Source organism: Polistes dominula, unplaced genomic scaffold (assembly GCF_049000335.1).
Source record: "Polistes dominula isolate Pdom_NZ unplaced genomic scaffold, Pdom_raw_medaka contig_15, whole genome shotgun sequence".
NCBI classification, from domain to species: domain Eukaryota; kingdom Metazoa; phylum Arthropoda; class Insecta; order Hymenoptera; family Vespidae; genus Polistes; species Polistes dominula.
Window position 1 is genome coordinate 2,583,388 of NW_028300915.1, and position 14,079 is coordinate 2,597,466.

The window sequence follows — 14,079 nt, forward strand, 5'->3', positions numbered from 1 at the left end:
AAACTACGATCGTTACAAAGTGATAAAAGAGTACTCTTGGTAAAGAAACATTGAGAGAGACAGAGACAGAGATAGATAAATAGATAAAAATATATAGGCAACAAATTTCTACAGGGTGATTCTATTTTAAATTAAAATAGATACAAACAATTGGTTTTTTTTTTAATTATAAATTATAAATAAATATTTTTACACGTTAAGGGAGGGTCGACAATTTTTTAGGAATTTTCCTTAACAACGATAATTTGGTCTATATACAGGGTGTATTATTACTATTCTATAAATTGGTTGAATCTATATAAAAATGTGTTTTTTTATAATTACAAATTATAAATAATATTTTAATAATATTTTAATATATAAATTACAAATAAATATGTGTTTGTATTGATAAATAATAAATTAAGTTTTTATTTTTTTATTTTTTTTTTCAAATAGAATTTATGCGACGAGTATAATATTATTTATATAATAGTTATATTAATATAACTATGTTAATTTAACTATTAACTAAATTTTTATATTATTATATTATTATATTCTTTTATTAATTATATTTTTTTATATTATTATATTATTATATTAATATAACTATTTTGCGTGTAATAATTTTCGAATGACACCAACATGGAGTCACCGAACGTCATAGTGTTAATTAATATAATTCATTTAAAATGGTTTTTTTTCCGCTTTTTTTTTTTTTAATACAATCAACACGTAAGGAATAATTTTAGATAGTAATTCTTATTGGCTCACCCGGTATAACGTACATGTGTGTTCCTATGTGTATTACATTCAAACGTGTGGCATCCTAATACCACCAGTAACATCAGACTGGAAGAAAATGAAATGTTCTTCTCCTTCTTCGCTTGGATGCTGCTCTTTTCCTTTCTCTTTATTTTTTTTTTTACTTTTACTTTTATCTTCTTTCGTGGATAAAAGAGAAACGAAGGTTTGCTGAAGTTGAGAAAATCCATTCGACCTTCTCTCTTCCCTTTTTTTCTATTCTTTTTTTTTTCTATCTATTTCAAACCTTTTTCTTTTTCTTGTTTTTTTTTCTTTTTAGTCATTCGCGATTACAAATTGACGATAAAAAATAAAGAAATAATTAAATCGATTAAATAAAATAAAACAAAACAAAAAGTAGGTAGAGTGGGTGGGTGAGGGAGGGGGGGGTGAAGCTGGGGTGGGGCTAGTTAGAAGAAAATTGACGACAAAAGGTTCATTGAAAATTTCGATGAGTTTTCCAGTTTCAAACCCCTACATAGCTCAGCCCTCTCAATCAGCCCCTTTGCCCAACCCCGATCAAAACTTTGTCCTTGAAGTTTTCTTACAGTCCATTGATTGCCATTCGTAGAGCAGCATTCTACTATCTTTCTTTCTCTATCTCTTTTATTCTCTTGTATGTACGAATAAAGGAAGTAAAGACCGTTCGTCCCATTGTTTGTTCCTTTTGATTGATTCTTAATTAACTATTTTCAAATCACACACATACACACACACACAAACACATACGTACATATTTTAAAGTTTTATCGATAACTTTTAATTAATTTTCATATTTTCTACCTTATTTTTCTTGTTGTTTTTCATTTATTTTTGTTCTGTCCTTGAAATGACAATTTTATGTTCGATAGTTAATTGTACAATTAATTTATGGTTTATAATTGTTTTTTTAGTTATATTGTATTGTCGAGTATTCATTTTGTTCACAAGTATTCACATATATATATATATATATGTTATTATGTTAATTATATATTATAATATATATTTTTAATAATATTATAATAATATTATATTTTAAATATTATAATTTTAAAATAATAATTATAAAAAACATAGTAATTAATTTTTTTTGTATTATCGTTAATATTATAAACATTTTAATATTAAAATAATAAATTAAAAAAAAATTTATTGCATTAATAAAAATTTGTATGTAATTATATAAAAATAATTATATTATATTATATAATGTAATAAAATATTATTTTATAATGTAATATGATATAATATTATATATAATATATATTACATATAATATTTAATATAATAAATATTAACTAAATATATATATATATATTTTTTTTAATTTAAATGACAAAAAATATTCGACGTCGAAAAAAAAAATGTTCGAAAATAATTTTTTTCATCGTATAACCACCTTTTTTCATGTAATTTGCAACGAAATATTTTTTCGCAACGAAAAGGTGATCGGTTCGATATTACGAAAACTAACGAACTAAACGAACGAACGTATACGAAGCGTGTATGGTGTAAATTAGTATGAAATAGCCATATTGGGGTTGAACAAACTAATCGACTAACAACGTGAGTACCTATGGTTTCAGATCGTAGAGCAGTTCAATATCGCGTGACGGTTTCTCGGGTGTCAAATTTCTACAGAAACAGAAACAGAAACAGAGAGAGAGAGAGAGAGAGAGAGAGAGAGAGAGAGACGAATAGAGAAAGGCAAAGTCAAACAGACAAACAGACAGACAGACAGATATAGATAAAGAGAGAGAGAAAGAGAGAGAGAGAGAGAGAGAGAGAGAGAGAGAGAGAGGAATTGGTAGACACAAGGGATGGCTTTTCCGATTGGCGTAACCCACCATAAAAAAACATTTTCAATTTTCAACTGTAAATCTAGTTCCGATCTCACGCGTTATATCACAAAGGGACAAGGGTATCGACGTTTTAACGACATTTTGATATAAAACGAATTGAATTTTGATTGAACATAAAAAAAAAAAATAAAAATAAAAAAACTACTTGTCAACCACGTTACATATACATACACATACACATATGTAATATGTCTACGCACATCTGTCTGTCTGTCCTGTGTATATATGTACATGTGTGCATGTGTTACCTATCTATCGTGTTGTATTTATTATACATATGTAAAACACGTGTATGTAATTTACGTTAAATGTCCTATTTTTGAAATCGATTTGAATTTGTCGTGGGTAGGTTAATCGAAACTTTTTGCTTTAATCTTCACGGGTTAATACTCGATTAACAGCACAGTACAGCACAGCACAGAACAGAACAGAACGGAACAGAACAGAACAGAATAGAACATCACCGTGATATCGCATCGATGCATATAATCTTTCGAATTAAAAAAACAAAACAAAAAAAAATATATAAATCCAACGAATTCGGGTCGATCGTGTTTGTGTTCCAGAAAATGGGACACTCGTTCGGATTTCGTAAATAATCCCTTAGTAACGATCCCTTTCTTTTTTTTTTGTTTTTGAATCAACCAAACTAAATCTATGAACGATTTTAAGAGAAATAAAAAGAAAAAACAAACGTCACGAGATAATATAAAAAAAAAAAAACAAAAAAAAATGAACGAATAATTAATGTATATTTTAATATTTTTTTTTTTATGCGATTTTAACTTTATCATCACAAGTGTGTTTATTTATTTAGTATTTTTTTTATTTTTTTATATCATTATTTACAGTTGTACAAATTTTAAAACTTGTAAAAATTTGTGTTTATACGTGCTTCAATTAAATTAAATTAATTAATAAACATTTATATTATTATTAAACAAATTAAAATTGATTTGTGTTGTAAAAATCGAACACTTGACAATACGATATACCTAAAAAAAACAATTATAGTATTTTTTTCATATTATTATTATTATTTACAGTTGTACAAATTTTGAAACGTGTAAGAATTTGTGTTTTTACATGATTCAATTAAATTAAATTAAATTAAATTAATAAATAAACATTTACATTATTATTAAACAAATTAAAATTGATTTGTGTCGTTAAAATCGAACACTTGACAATACTACAATATACCTAAAAAAAGAAAAAAAAACCAATTATATAAATTAATTTATTACAATTATAAATAACAATTGTGTAAATTAAATAATATTATAATTAAAAGGATATAAAAAAATTTTAATTAAATGCTCTCAATTTATTATTATATAATAAATATATAATATATTATACAAATGCAAAAAGAGTTTCTAGACCTTTATCTCTTTCTCTCTTTCTCTTTTTCTCTTTCACTTTTTGTTTTTCTCTTAGCTAGAACTTTCATTTTTGTTTTTGTCGACCGAACGTTCGCTTTCTGCTTTCTGCTTTCTACTGAGCTTTTAAGGGTAACAGTAAAAAGTTCAATATCGTACTCTCGAAAAGCGTAGGAAGTGAATCCTAGGGATGTTCGCGCACGTGCACCTCACCATACCACACCACACCATACCACACCACCGTACCAGGCGTACCACCATCAGCCACTTTAAAACCGAGATCGTGAAGTAATCCCCCCCCTTTCCTCCTTCCTCCCCCAACGATGTTGCATTGACTTTCGAGTAGAGGAGAAAACGAAATGCGAGAGAAGATAGAGATCCCAACTTCTTCTTCTTCTTCTTCTTCTTCTTTTTCTTCTTCTCTTTCTCTTTCTCTTTCTCACTTTACTATACACTATACCCTTTTTTACTTTTTTCTTTGGTAAAAAGGGACGTGGAATTGGTTGAAAGTAACTTTTGACTTGGATTAAACTTTGTCGCGCATTGGGGAATGGCTTGGGTGAACCTCGCTTTCACGATTTTATTGAAATTTAATGAAATTTAATGAAACCAATGGTTGGTGTATGATGAATCACGTTGAATTTCTATGGAAAAGGTATAAGAAAAAAAAACAAAAAAAAATGAATACTATCTGATCAAAAAGTTAGAAATGTAAATTGATTCAATTCATTTTTCTAGTTAATTAAATTTAATTGATAAAAAAAGTATTTCTATTTCTTTTTCTTTCTCTTTTGTTCAATTTATTTAGAATATATTAACCCTTTGAGCGTTGAATACTTTAACCTCAAATATTTTGTAGCAACGTAATTGTTTATTATTAATGAGATTTTAATAATGAATTATATTTAATATTTACAGTTTTTCTTTATATAAATATAATTTAATTATATTAATATAAACATTACATTATATTTTACATTAATATTAACAAGCACGTATATGTGTTGATAGATCACTCTGATAATTTGTACCAAACGTATATATGCGTCCATAGCACTTAAAGGGTTAATATATAATTATAATATTTATAATAATTATAATAATATTTATTATAATATTATATAATATTTATATATTAACCCTATATTATATATAATTAATAAATTAATTAATAATAAAACATTATATATAATATATATATTTTTATATATTAAAGGTTTGTCCTAAGTGTGGGTGGTGACACCCGACAGGGTTGTGTAATTAAATTTTGCAGTTGTAAAAATTTAAACAAAAATATAAAGAATTTCTCTTTGATGTTCAATGAACAAAAAAATATTTATTTAAAAATTAATTTTAATTTGGCACCAACGTGAAGCCACCATACGCCATAGTATTAATAATATTACACCTATTATGAGTTTATAATAATAATAGTGGATCTAAATCTAATTTAATCTAAATTGTGTCGTGAACAAAAAATATATTTGCTTGAGTTTGATGGAAAAAGCATTTGAGCAAAGTCTCGTTGATTTAATTATTGTTTTTAGATATAACAATTTTGTTTTTTTTTCATTTTGATAGGATATTGCCAAAATGCTGAACCACGTGGATCATTTGGCAGTAAAAGTATCGCAAGGAGGATGGATCTTCTACGTGACACTGAACGTCTCGACGAACGACGATTCAAGTAACTATGTAATGGATTATTATTATAGTTATGTTCGCGACTGGTAAATCTCTCTCGATCAAACTACAAATTAATTATTATTATTATCATTATTATTTTTTTTTTAATTTGACGAAACAAAACCTGAAACTGTTCGATGAAATTCTTCAATCGACTTTTTAATTGATTTGATTTTCTATTTTTCTTTTTTTTTTTTTTTATAGAATATTTGATTATATATTTTTTTTTTTATTTTTGTATAGGATGGTTTATACTGTTCGGTAAAAAGAAATAATTTGACAAAAATGTTTATACTGTTTGGTAAGAAAAAATAATTTTGCAAAAATGTTCATATTGTTTGGTTAAAAAAAAAAATTTTTTTCTCTTTTTTTAATGAAAAAATTAAAAAAATCATTTTTCAATTGCTCTTTTCAAAATATTATGAGAGATAATATTTATAATTTCGTTATTTAAAGCTTGAAAAACTTTGAAGAAAAATGAGAACAAAGTTAACACTGTTTCTTTTTTTTTATATTTTTTTTTTGCAATTTTTATTCCAATTCATTAATTAAGATAAAATATGGTAAAATATACTTTAGGGTCTCTTTTGCATATTAGAAAAATGAAACTTTTGAGAAAATATATTGCTTTAGGAAAAAAATAAATCAACTTAACCGTGTAGCAAGTATAAATTAAAGTTATCATTCGAACACATAACATTTTTATACAAAAAATAAAACGTAACAAACGTGCTCCTGTAAAAAAAAAAAAAAAAAAAAAAAAAAAACCCAAAAAAATCATAACAAATGGACAAACGATAAGCGTTTAAAAAGCATTGATCGTTGTTTAAAATCATTTTCACGTGTTATCAATTTGCCGTTAAGAAAGAAAAACAAAACAAAACAAAAAAGGTTACTTCGATAGAGAATACTTTCTTATTACGAGTTGTTCCAAACTTTCTCAAAAAAGAAATCAAACCAAAGAAGAAAAGAAAACTATTTTGAACGTCGTAGTAGTAGTAATCAGGTAAAGGGGATGGATGGATGGATAGATGGGTGGATAGATGGTCGCCTTACTAAGAAAACGATTCAAGATAAATCTTGAAACGAATCGTAAGAGCATCGAACCGAATAGAAATAGACTAGACCAGATAGGACAAAATGAAATGGGGGTGAGATTGAGAAGAAGGGATGGATTAGTGGGTGGTATGTGGGGGGGGGGGTAGAAATAAAAGTGTCGATTTAAACGGTGGACGATTGTTGTGTGAGAGTTCGAGAAAAACGGGTTCAGATACTTTGTTATTGGTAGAGAAGAAAAAAAAACAGCTGAGATAGGAACAAAATAATTCGAGTTAAAAAAAAATACAAAACAAAAAAAGATAGAGATAGAGATAGTAAAAAAGACAAAGACAATTAAATAGAGAGAGAGAGAGAGAGGGAATGAGGTATAGTAAGAGAATAAGAAAAATGTGTTAGAAATTGAGAAAGAAAGAAAGAGTGAGAAAGAGGGAAGATAGGTGAGGGGTTAGAGGTTAGGAAGAGGATGAAAAGAGTGTGTAAGAAATTGAGAGAAAGAAAAAGAAAAGGTGACGACAAAGAGGGAAGATAGGTGAGGGATAGGGTGTAAAGGGGGTAGGAAGAGGGAGGAAAAGAGTACGTAAGAAATTGAGAGAAAGAAAAGGAAGGAATGACAAAGAGGGAAGATAGGTGGTTAGGGGTAGGAAGATGAGGTGGAAAAGAGTGGGTTAGAAATTGAGAGAGAAAGAAAAAGGTGTAAGAAAGAGGGAAGATGATAGGTTAGGGGTAGGAGGTTAGGAAGAGTGGGTAAGGAGGTAGGAGGTGGAAAAAGAGGAGGATGGTAAGTTTAAGGAGGAGAGAAAAACGGTAGGCTATGTTGTCCATTAGCTGGGACGTGTCTCTCGATGGGGAAAAGATGCTCGAAGAGAATACAAGGAGCCTCTCCTCTTTGGAGGGAACGTCGAAGGATGAGAAGGATGAGGAGGAGAAGAAGAAGGATACCGTGTTCCGGTTAAACGGAGAAAATAAAAACGTCGGTCTTCATCCATCGGAGGAGGTTCGTCCGAGAGCTTCTTCTTACCTTCGTCAGACTTTGAATACCAGTGAGTAAAAAGAGTATTTCTTCTTTTTTTTTCTTCTTCGTTTTTCATTTTCTTTTTTTTTTTTTTAGTTTTCCTTTTCTTTTCTTTTTGTTTTATCTATTTTTCAATTTCTCGAAAGTTTTTCAATCGATAAACGAGCTTTTGTTGGAATGTTTTTGTTGTTTTGTTTTTTTTTTTGTTTATCTTGTTGTTGCTCGTAATTTTAATATACGGATTAAATTATGCAGAGAAATATTAGGAATCACTTTGAAAGTATGTTAAATTATTTATATACGATAGTATAGATAAGAAAAAAAAATGATTTTATTTATATTTAGTTTAAAATACAAAAGATTCTTACGAATTATAGTTAGGTTATGTTAAAATGTTTCGCGCGCTCACCGATATCTATGATGAACAGGTGGAACTGGACTTTATCTGTATTTTTCTTCTTTTTTTTTTTTTAAATTAATTAATTATTTTATAAGTAAATTAATATAATAAAAATCTAGCTGTATGCAAATGCAACGTTGTGTCCAAATTTCGTAACAATCGGTAAAGTACTTTCGGAGATTAGTGGTTAGGAACAAACGATTAGGTTATGTTCAAAAAATCTACGATCAACAGATGGTGCTGGTTTCTTACTTGTATCTTTTTCTTGTTTTTTTTTTTTTTTAAATTAATTAATTATTTTGTAAACCTAGTACACTAGTAGTAATATTAAGAATTCATCTTGTTTATAGTTTTAAATATGAATTTTGAAAAATGGGCAAAATTACAGCTACCATGACGACAACGTTAGTCGGTGAAAGACGAAGATCAACGAACATTAACAACGATAAGGCAAAAACTCGTAAGAAAAATCGTCGAATAAAAAATAATAATAATAATAATAATATGCAAAATAATAATCCATCGTATAACATTGATACGGACATTCGTGATAACGAGATAAAGGGTAGTGGAAGAATATCACAAACGAATGTTGAAAAATTAAACATGGATTCGTCTGTGTTGTCATCATCATCGTCATCGAAAAAGTCGAGGTACTCTCAAACGAGAAAGTTTCGTGCAGAACGACGAAGAAGACGAAAGAATAGGGATAGGAAAAGAAATGGTGGTGGTGGTGGTGGTAGTGGAGGTAGAAAAAGGTTCAGGCAAAACGAGGATAAAAAGGACGACGATGAGAGACGAACGTCGAAGTTTAAGAAACGACTGAACGATCCTTCTTCCATGGAACGAGATCACCAACTCTTCAACAACAATTCTACGAACATAGGTACGACGTTTTTGAACGTTAAGAACGTCAGCATTTTCGGACAGGACTCTACTAACAATTTGGAGAGTTTCGATTCGACGAGTACCGGTGGTCCTTCCAATCTTCGTGCACCACCACAACCACCACCACCACCACCAATGACGACTACTACGATAGTAAATGGGGAGAAAAAAAGTTTAAACCAAGTTTTACCATCACCTCGTAGAGATGTGTATGCCGAAAATGTTGAGAGGGAACTTTCCAAACAGCTGGAAAAGGAAATCGCTAGATCAGGTATATATATATATATGTAGTATGTTTAATAAATTTGTTTTTCTTGAGAAGGAGAAAGTTTGAAGATAGGTTTCAAGTTACGTGTAGAGTATTGACAATTTTGTAACGACGATATTGAAAAGGGTCTCTCAATTTATATCTATATGAATAAGAAAAATTTGTTGGAACATTAATTTTTATTAGTTGTTTAAAGCGTTCACAAAATAAAATATATGTAATCTTTGTATCATAGGGAAGTTTATTTATTATATTTATTAGGACTTCTTTAGCAACTAGAAAATACAAAATTAGATATCCTCAAAAATACATAGTTCGTTGAAACACTAAATGTATAACAATAATTTTTTATTTATACCTCGATCAGCAATGTTTCGAGTATTTTATATATTTTTAAGGTTATGTAATTTTTGTATTTTATAATACATAAATTAGACCTAGCATCAATAAATCGTAATTATCTTGTTATTTAATTTTTATATATAATAATTGAACAAAAAAAAGAAAAAAATGAAACAAGTATCCTACATTCGTACTTTATCCCTTAGATTCATTAAAAAAACCAGAATTTTGTCAATTTTTCTTTCTATAAGTTTTAATTTATGACCCACAGGTATGATCAATTTAAATGACCGAGTACTTAGCAGTTCTACCAATCATCGAGATAATACACCATTGTACGATGATAAATATAAAGTATCTAACGAGATAACTGTAGATGACAGAGTTAGATTCGGTAATTCGCGTTACGACGCTGACAAAATGTTAGGTTATTCACGTACGGAGGAAGACTTACCAATACTTGACCTTGAAAATGAAGTACTAGCAAGAACAATGAAGGATTATAACGCTTACATGACATCAAGCTTAAAACTACGCCAAGATCGTCCTCCAAAATTCACTTCACCATCTCGGTTACATGATCAACCAATCGTCTCTTTAACTAGTACCACAACTACTACTACCATTACTACTAGTTCTAGTAGTAGTACTACCAATACGTTCGACGAGGATAATCTGAAAGGCGACTTATCCTGCATAAACGGGACTTTCTTGCCGGCACCACTGGCACGACACGCTCTTATCAAATATGTAAAGTGAGTATAGGGAGATTTTGTATGAATTATTCAATTCGTTCGTTCGTTCCTTCCTTCCTTCGTCACATATAAATATACTATATGCATATATATATATATAGTGTGTTATAAATTAAAAATTTTCAATGCTTTCTTTTATACAAGCTTTCCTATATGACTGTATTCACGATTTTTCAAATACAATTATACACAATAAATACAATACAATAATACAAATATATTACATATTTTTTAATATAATATTATAAATAATATAATAAATTTATTAAATTATTAAATTAATATAATATATATATATAATTTATAATTAATAATATAATTTATATTATATTAATTTATTATAGTATATATATAGTATATTAATGTACTATAGTAGTAATATTTTTTTAAAGGTACCTTTATTTTTTTAAGTGGTATTCTATGTATTCTATATGTATACATACATTGATACTAATATACTTAATATATTTTAATCTTTAATTCTATTTTTCATTATTTTTCTTTTAACATTTGGTATGACATTATTCGAATAAAAGTTAAAAAAAGAATTGATCATTAAAAGTTGTTCAAAGTTTGTTTTTTTGGGTTAAAATGCATCAGGTTAAAATTCAAAGTGGAAATGTGTGATTACTTTTAAATGTAACTACTGTAACATATATATATATAGAGAGAGAGAGAGAGAGAGAGAGAGAAAGTATTCGAATTCAAAGGTGCAAGGTGGTACTTTTTCGAAACGTGTGAAAGATTTTCAACGGTGTTTATGGGATTGCCGTAAGATTGGCTATCTCTTCTATACCGTTGTACAGTAATCCTCTCCATTTTCTTTTTCTTTTTAACCTCGGCAAAGTTTTCTTCTATTTTCACACTACTACACCTTGTCGTTTCGTCTCTCGTCTATATAACACCTTTACCTTACTTTACCTTACCTTACCTTACTTTACCTTACTTCACTTCATCTCGTCTCATCTCATTTCATCTCACCTTTAAAACCACTACTACTACTACTACTACTCGATTACATTTGCCGTTCACACGAATGAAATGATCATCCTTTTCCAGCTTCAAACAGATGCCGGATAATCGAATATTTTCATTTTGTTTTTTTTACTTTAATGTTTATTTCACCGAAGTCTTCTTTTTTTTTAATTTTATTTTACACAGAGATTTTATTTTATTTTATTTTATTTTTGACTAAATTAATTCATCCTTTTTTTTTTTTTTTAGTTTTTTTTTTCTAGAGTATAGAAAAAGATTTTAAAAGTATTATAAAAATATTATATATGCAATTTATATATGTATTTTATAAATTATATAATATATATAAAATTATTATATTTAAATAGATTAAAATAAAGTTAAAATAAAAATATAGTAATTATATATATATATTACATTTACAATTTAATATATATATATATAAAATTTGTATTATTTCTATCATCTCATTTTAATATATTTTTGTTTGAAATTTCAACAAATCGAGAAACGAGACGACTGTGTTTTTTTTCTTTTTCTTTTTGTTGAGAAAAAAATTGGAAAAAAAGAAATAAATAAATAAAAAGAATTATTGTAGAAAAATATTTTCCACATTAAATTTCAATCGCATTTCTATCGGTATCAATTCTAGTAGATACACTAAAGAGCTTTTAATTGACGCTTTCATCGATAAAAGCTTCTCGAAGCTGTCTCGAGGACCTAGAAAGAAATCGAGAAATACTATTAACGATTTGACTTTGTTTAAAAGTATTCTAATTATTTTTTTTTTTTTTGGAAGAGAGGAAATGGGACATCTCATATTTTATGAACGAATTTAAATTTATAAACTTTTTGTTCGTTAATTAATTACGAAAAAACAAAAACAAAGAAACGTAAAACTTTCCTACAGCTTTTATTCGATAAAAACAACTCATAAATACAGTCTAAATAAAATTGAATTAACAACAATTGAATTGAATTGAGAATTTTTATTGATTATTATTTTATTAAAAAAGAAAAAAAAATTGAATATTTGTTATATTTTTTATTGTTTTTGTATAATAAATAATGTTTGTAAAAATGTGAATGTTTAAAGATCATCCGTGCCAGGTCACGAGTATCTCGAAGCTGATTACGAGTGTGCACCTGGTTTTTACATGATCTCAACGGGAAGTCGATTATTATGTAAAAATCGTCAATGGATCGGTCAAGTACCAAAATGTAAACTCAAACAAGCACCTGATGGTGTCTGTTCTGAAGTATCCTGCGAACACGTTTGTAAGGAAATCGATGGTAGAGCTGTTTGCTCTTGTTATAATGGATTTCGTTTGGAAGCATACAAATGTATAGGTGAGTTATCAATTTGTTTATTATATTTTCATCAAATTTATTTACATTATTTATAATTCGTATTATAAAAATTATACTCTTATATTTAAAGAAAGAAATTTGTTAATGGCCCATTACTCGCCAATGGGCCTTTTTCTAGAACGCATTTTCAAATTGTTTTTGATTTTTAATAACCGCAATTTCAAAATCAATTAAATAATCGTTAAAATTAGGAAATTTTATTTGTCATTCGTGAAAATATTACATATTTTTACTTTTTTAATTTTAAGTCAATAATATGAAATAATTTTTTTTTTTTTTATTTAAATAGAAAAAAAAACAATACTCTTTATTTTTTGCATTTTCATATTGTGTCAAGTAATGGGTTAAATATTTTGTACAAGTATTAATCGATTTATGTTAATTCGAAACAAAACAAAAGAAACATTTTTCAAAGGAAAATTTTCTGTCATTGTGTTCGATATATCGATATTATTTGTCGATAAACCATAATTCCCAATATTAATCTCGATGTCCACGAGCTATTAGAGTACAGTAACCGCAAATTAAATCTACACGTAGCCATTACTTTACGTTTCTATACAAACCAATACACGTATATATATATCCATATACTTACACATAAGTATTATATATATATGTATATATATATATTTTACATGTACTTGCAATTAAATTTTGCCGCGTTGAACGAACCACACGAGTGCTTTCAATTAATTTCTTCATTTTTTTTTCTTGTATGTATACCCCTGTATTTGTAATAGTCTCCCCCCTCCCCCTCGACCCCTCGCCCCCTCCGCCAGTGCTTTTGCAAATTCTTTACAAAGGAAAATTTCAATATTATCGGAATAAATGTAACGATAGTCATTTGCAAAAAGCTTTCAAGGTATTATTACGATGTTATAGAAAAGAAATTATCATTTTAATAATGGAATAGGTTTAATGAGTAAAAAAAATATATATATAGAAAAAAAAAATTAAAAATACAATAAGGACAGTATTAAAGAATACGTGTAAATATAATTATATAGATATATAAAGTAAAAATAAAATATATGTATTATAAAATACATATAATAATAATAATAATAATATATTATTTTATAAAAAAATTGTATTATATTTTATTTAAAAAATTATATTATATTATATTATTTTTTTTTTTTTAATTATATTAAATTTTATATAATATAATATAAATTAAATAATATAAATATAAAATAAAAAAAAAAACTATATTATATAAAATACAAAAAATTAAATGTAAATTAAAAGAAGAAAAAAAAGAAAATTATATATATATATATATGTAACATATATTAAATGAAAAAA

The 14,079-nt window shown here is 27.2% G+C and overlaps 1 protein-coding gene across 2 annotated transcripts in view; it reads left to right on the forward strand.

Moving 5' to 3' along the window:
• Positions 1–14,079, forward strand: part of LOC107071163 (uncharacterized) — an 89,249-nt gene that overhangs the window by 23,106 nt on the left and 52,064 nt on the right. The window contains exons 2-6 of one of the 2 annotated variants that reach the window (XM_015329917.2): positions 5,594–5,699; positions 7,583–7,797; positions 8,558–9,328; positions 9,939–10,422; positions 12,494–12,747. In XM_015329917.2, the coding sequence (XP_015185403.2) occupies positions 5,594–5,699; positions 7,583–7,797; positions 8,558–9,328; positions 9,939–10,422; positions 12,494–12,747 (1,830 nt within the window). Of the gene's footprint in view, positions 1–5,593; positions 5,708–7,582; positions 7,798–8,557; positions 9,329–9,938; positions 10,423–12,493; positions 12,748–14,079 lie in introns of those variants that run through there. The other variant, XM_015329925.2, reaches the window with a different exon arrangement.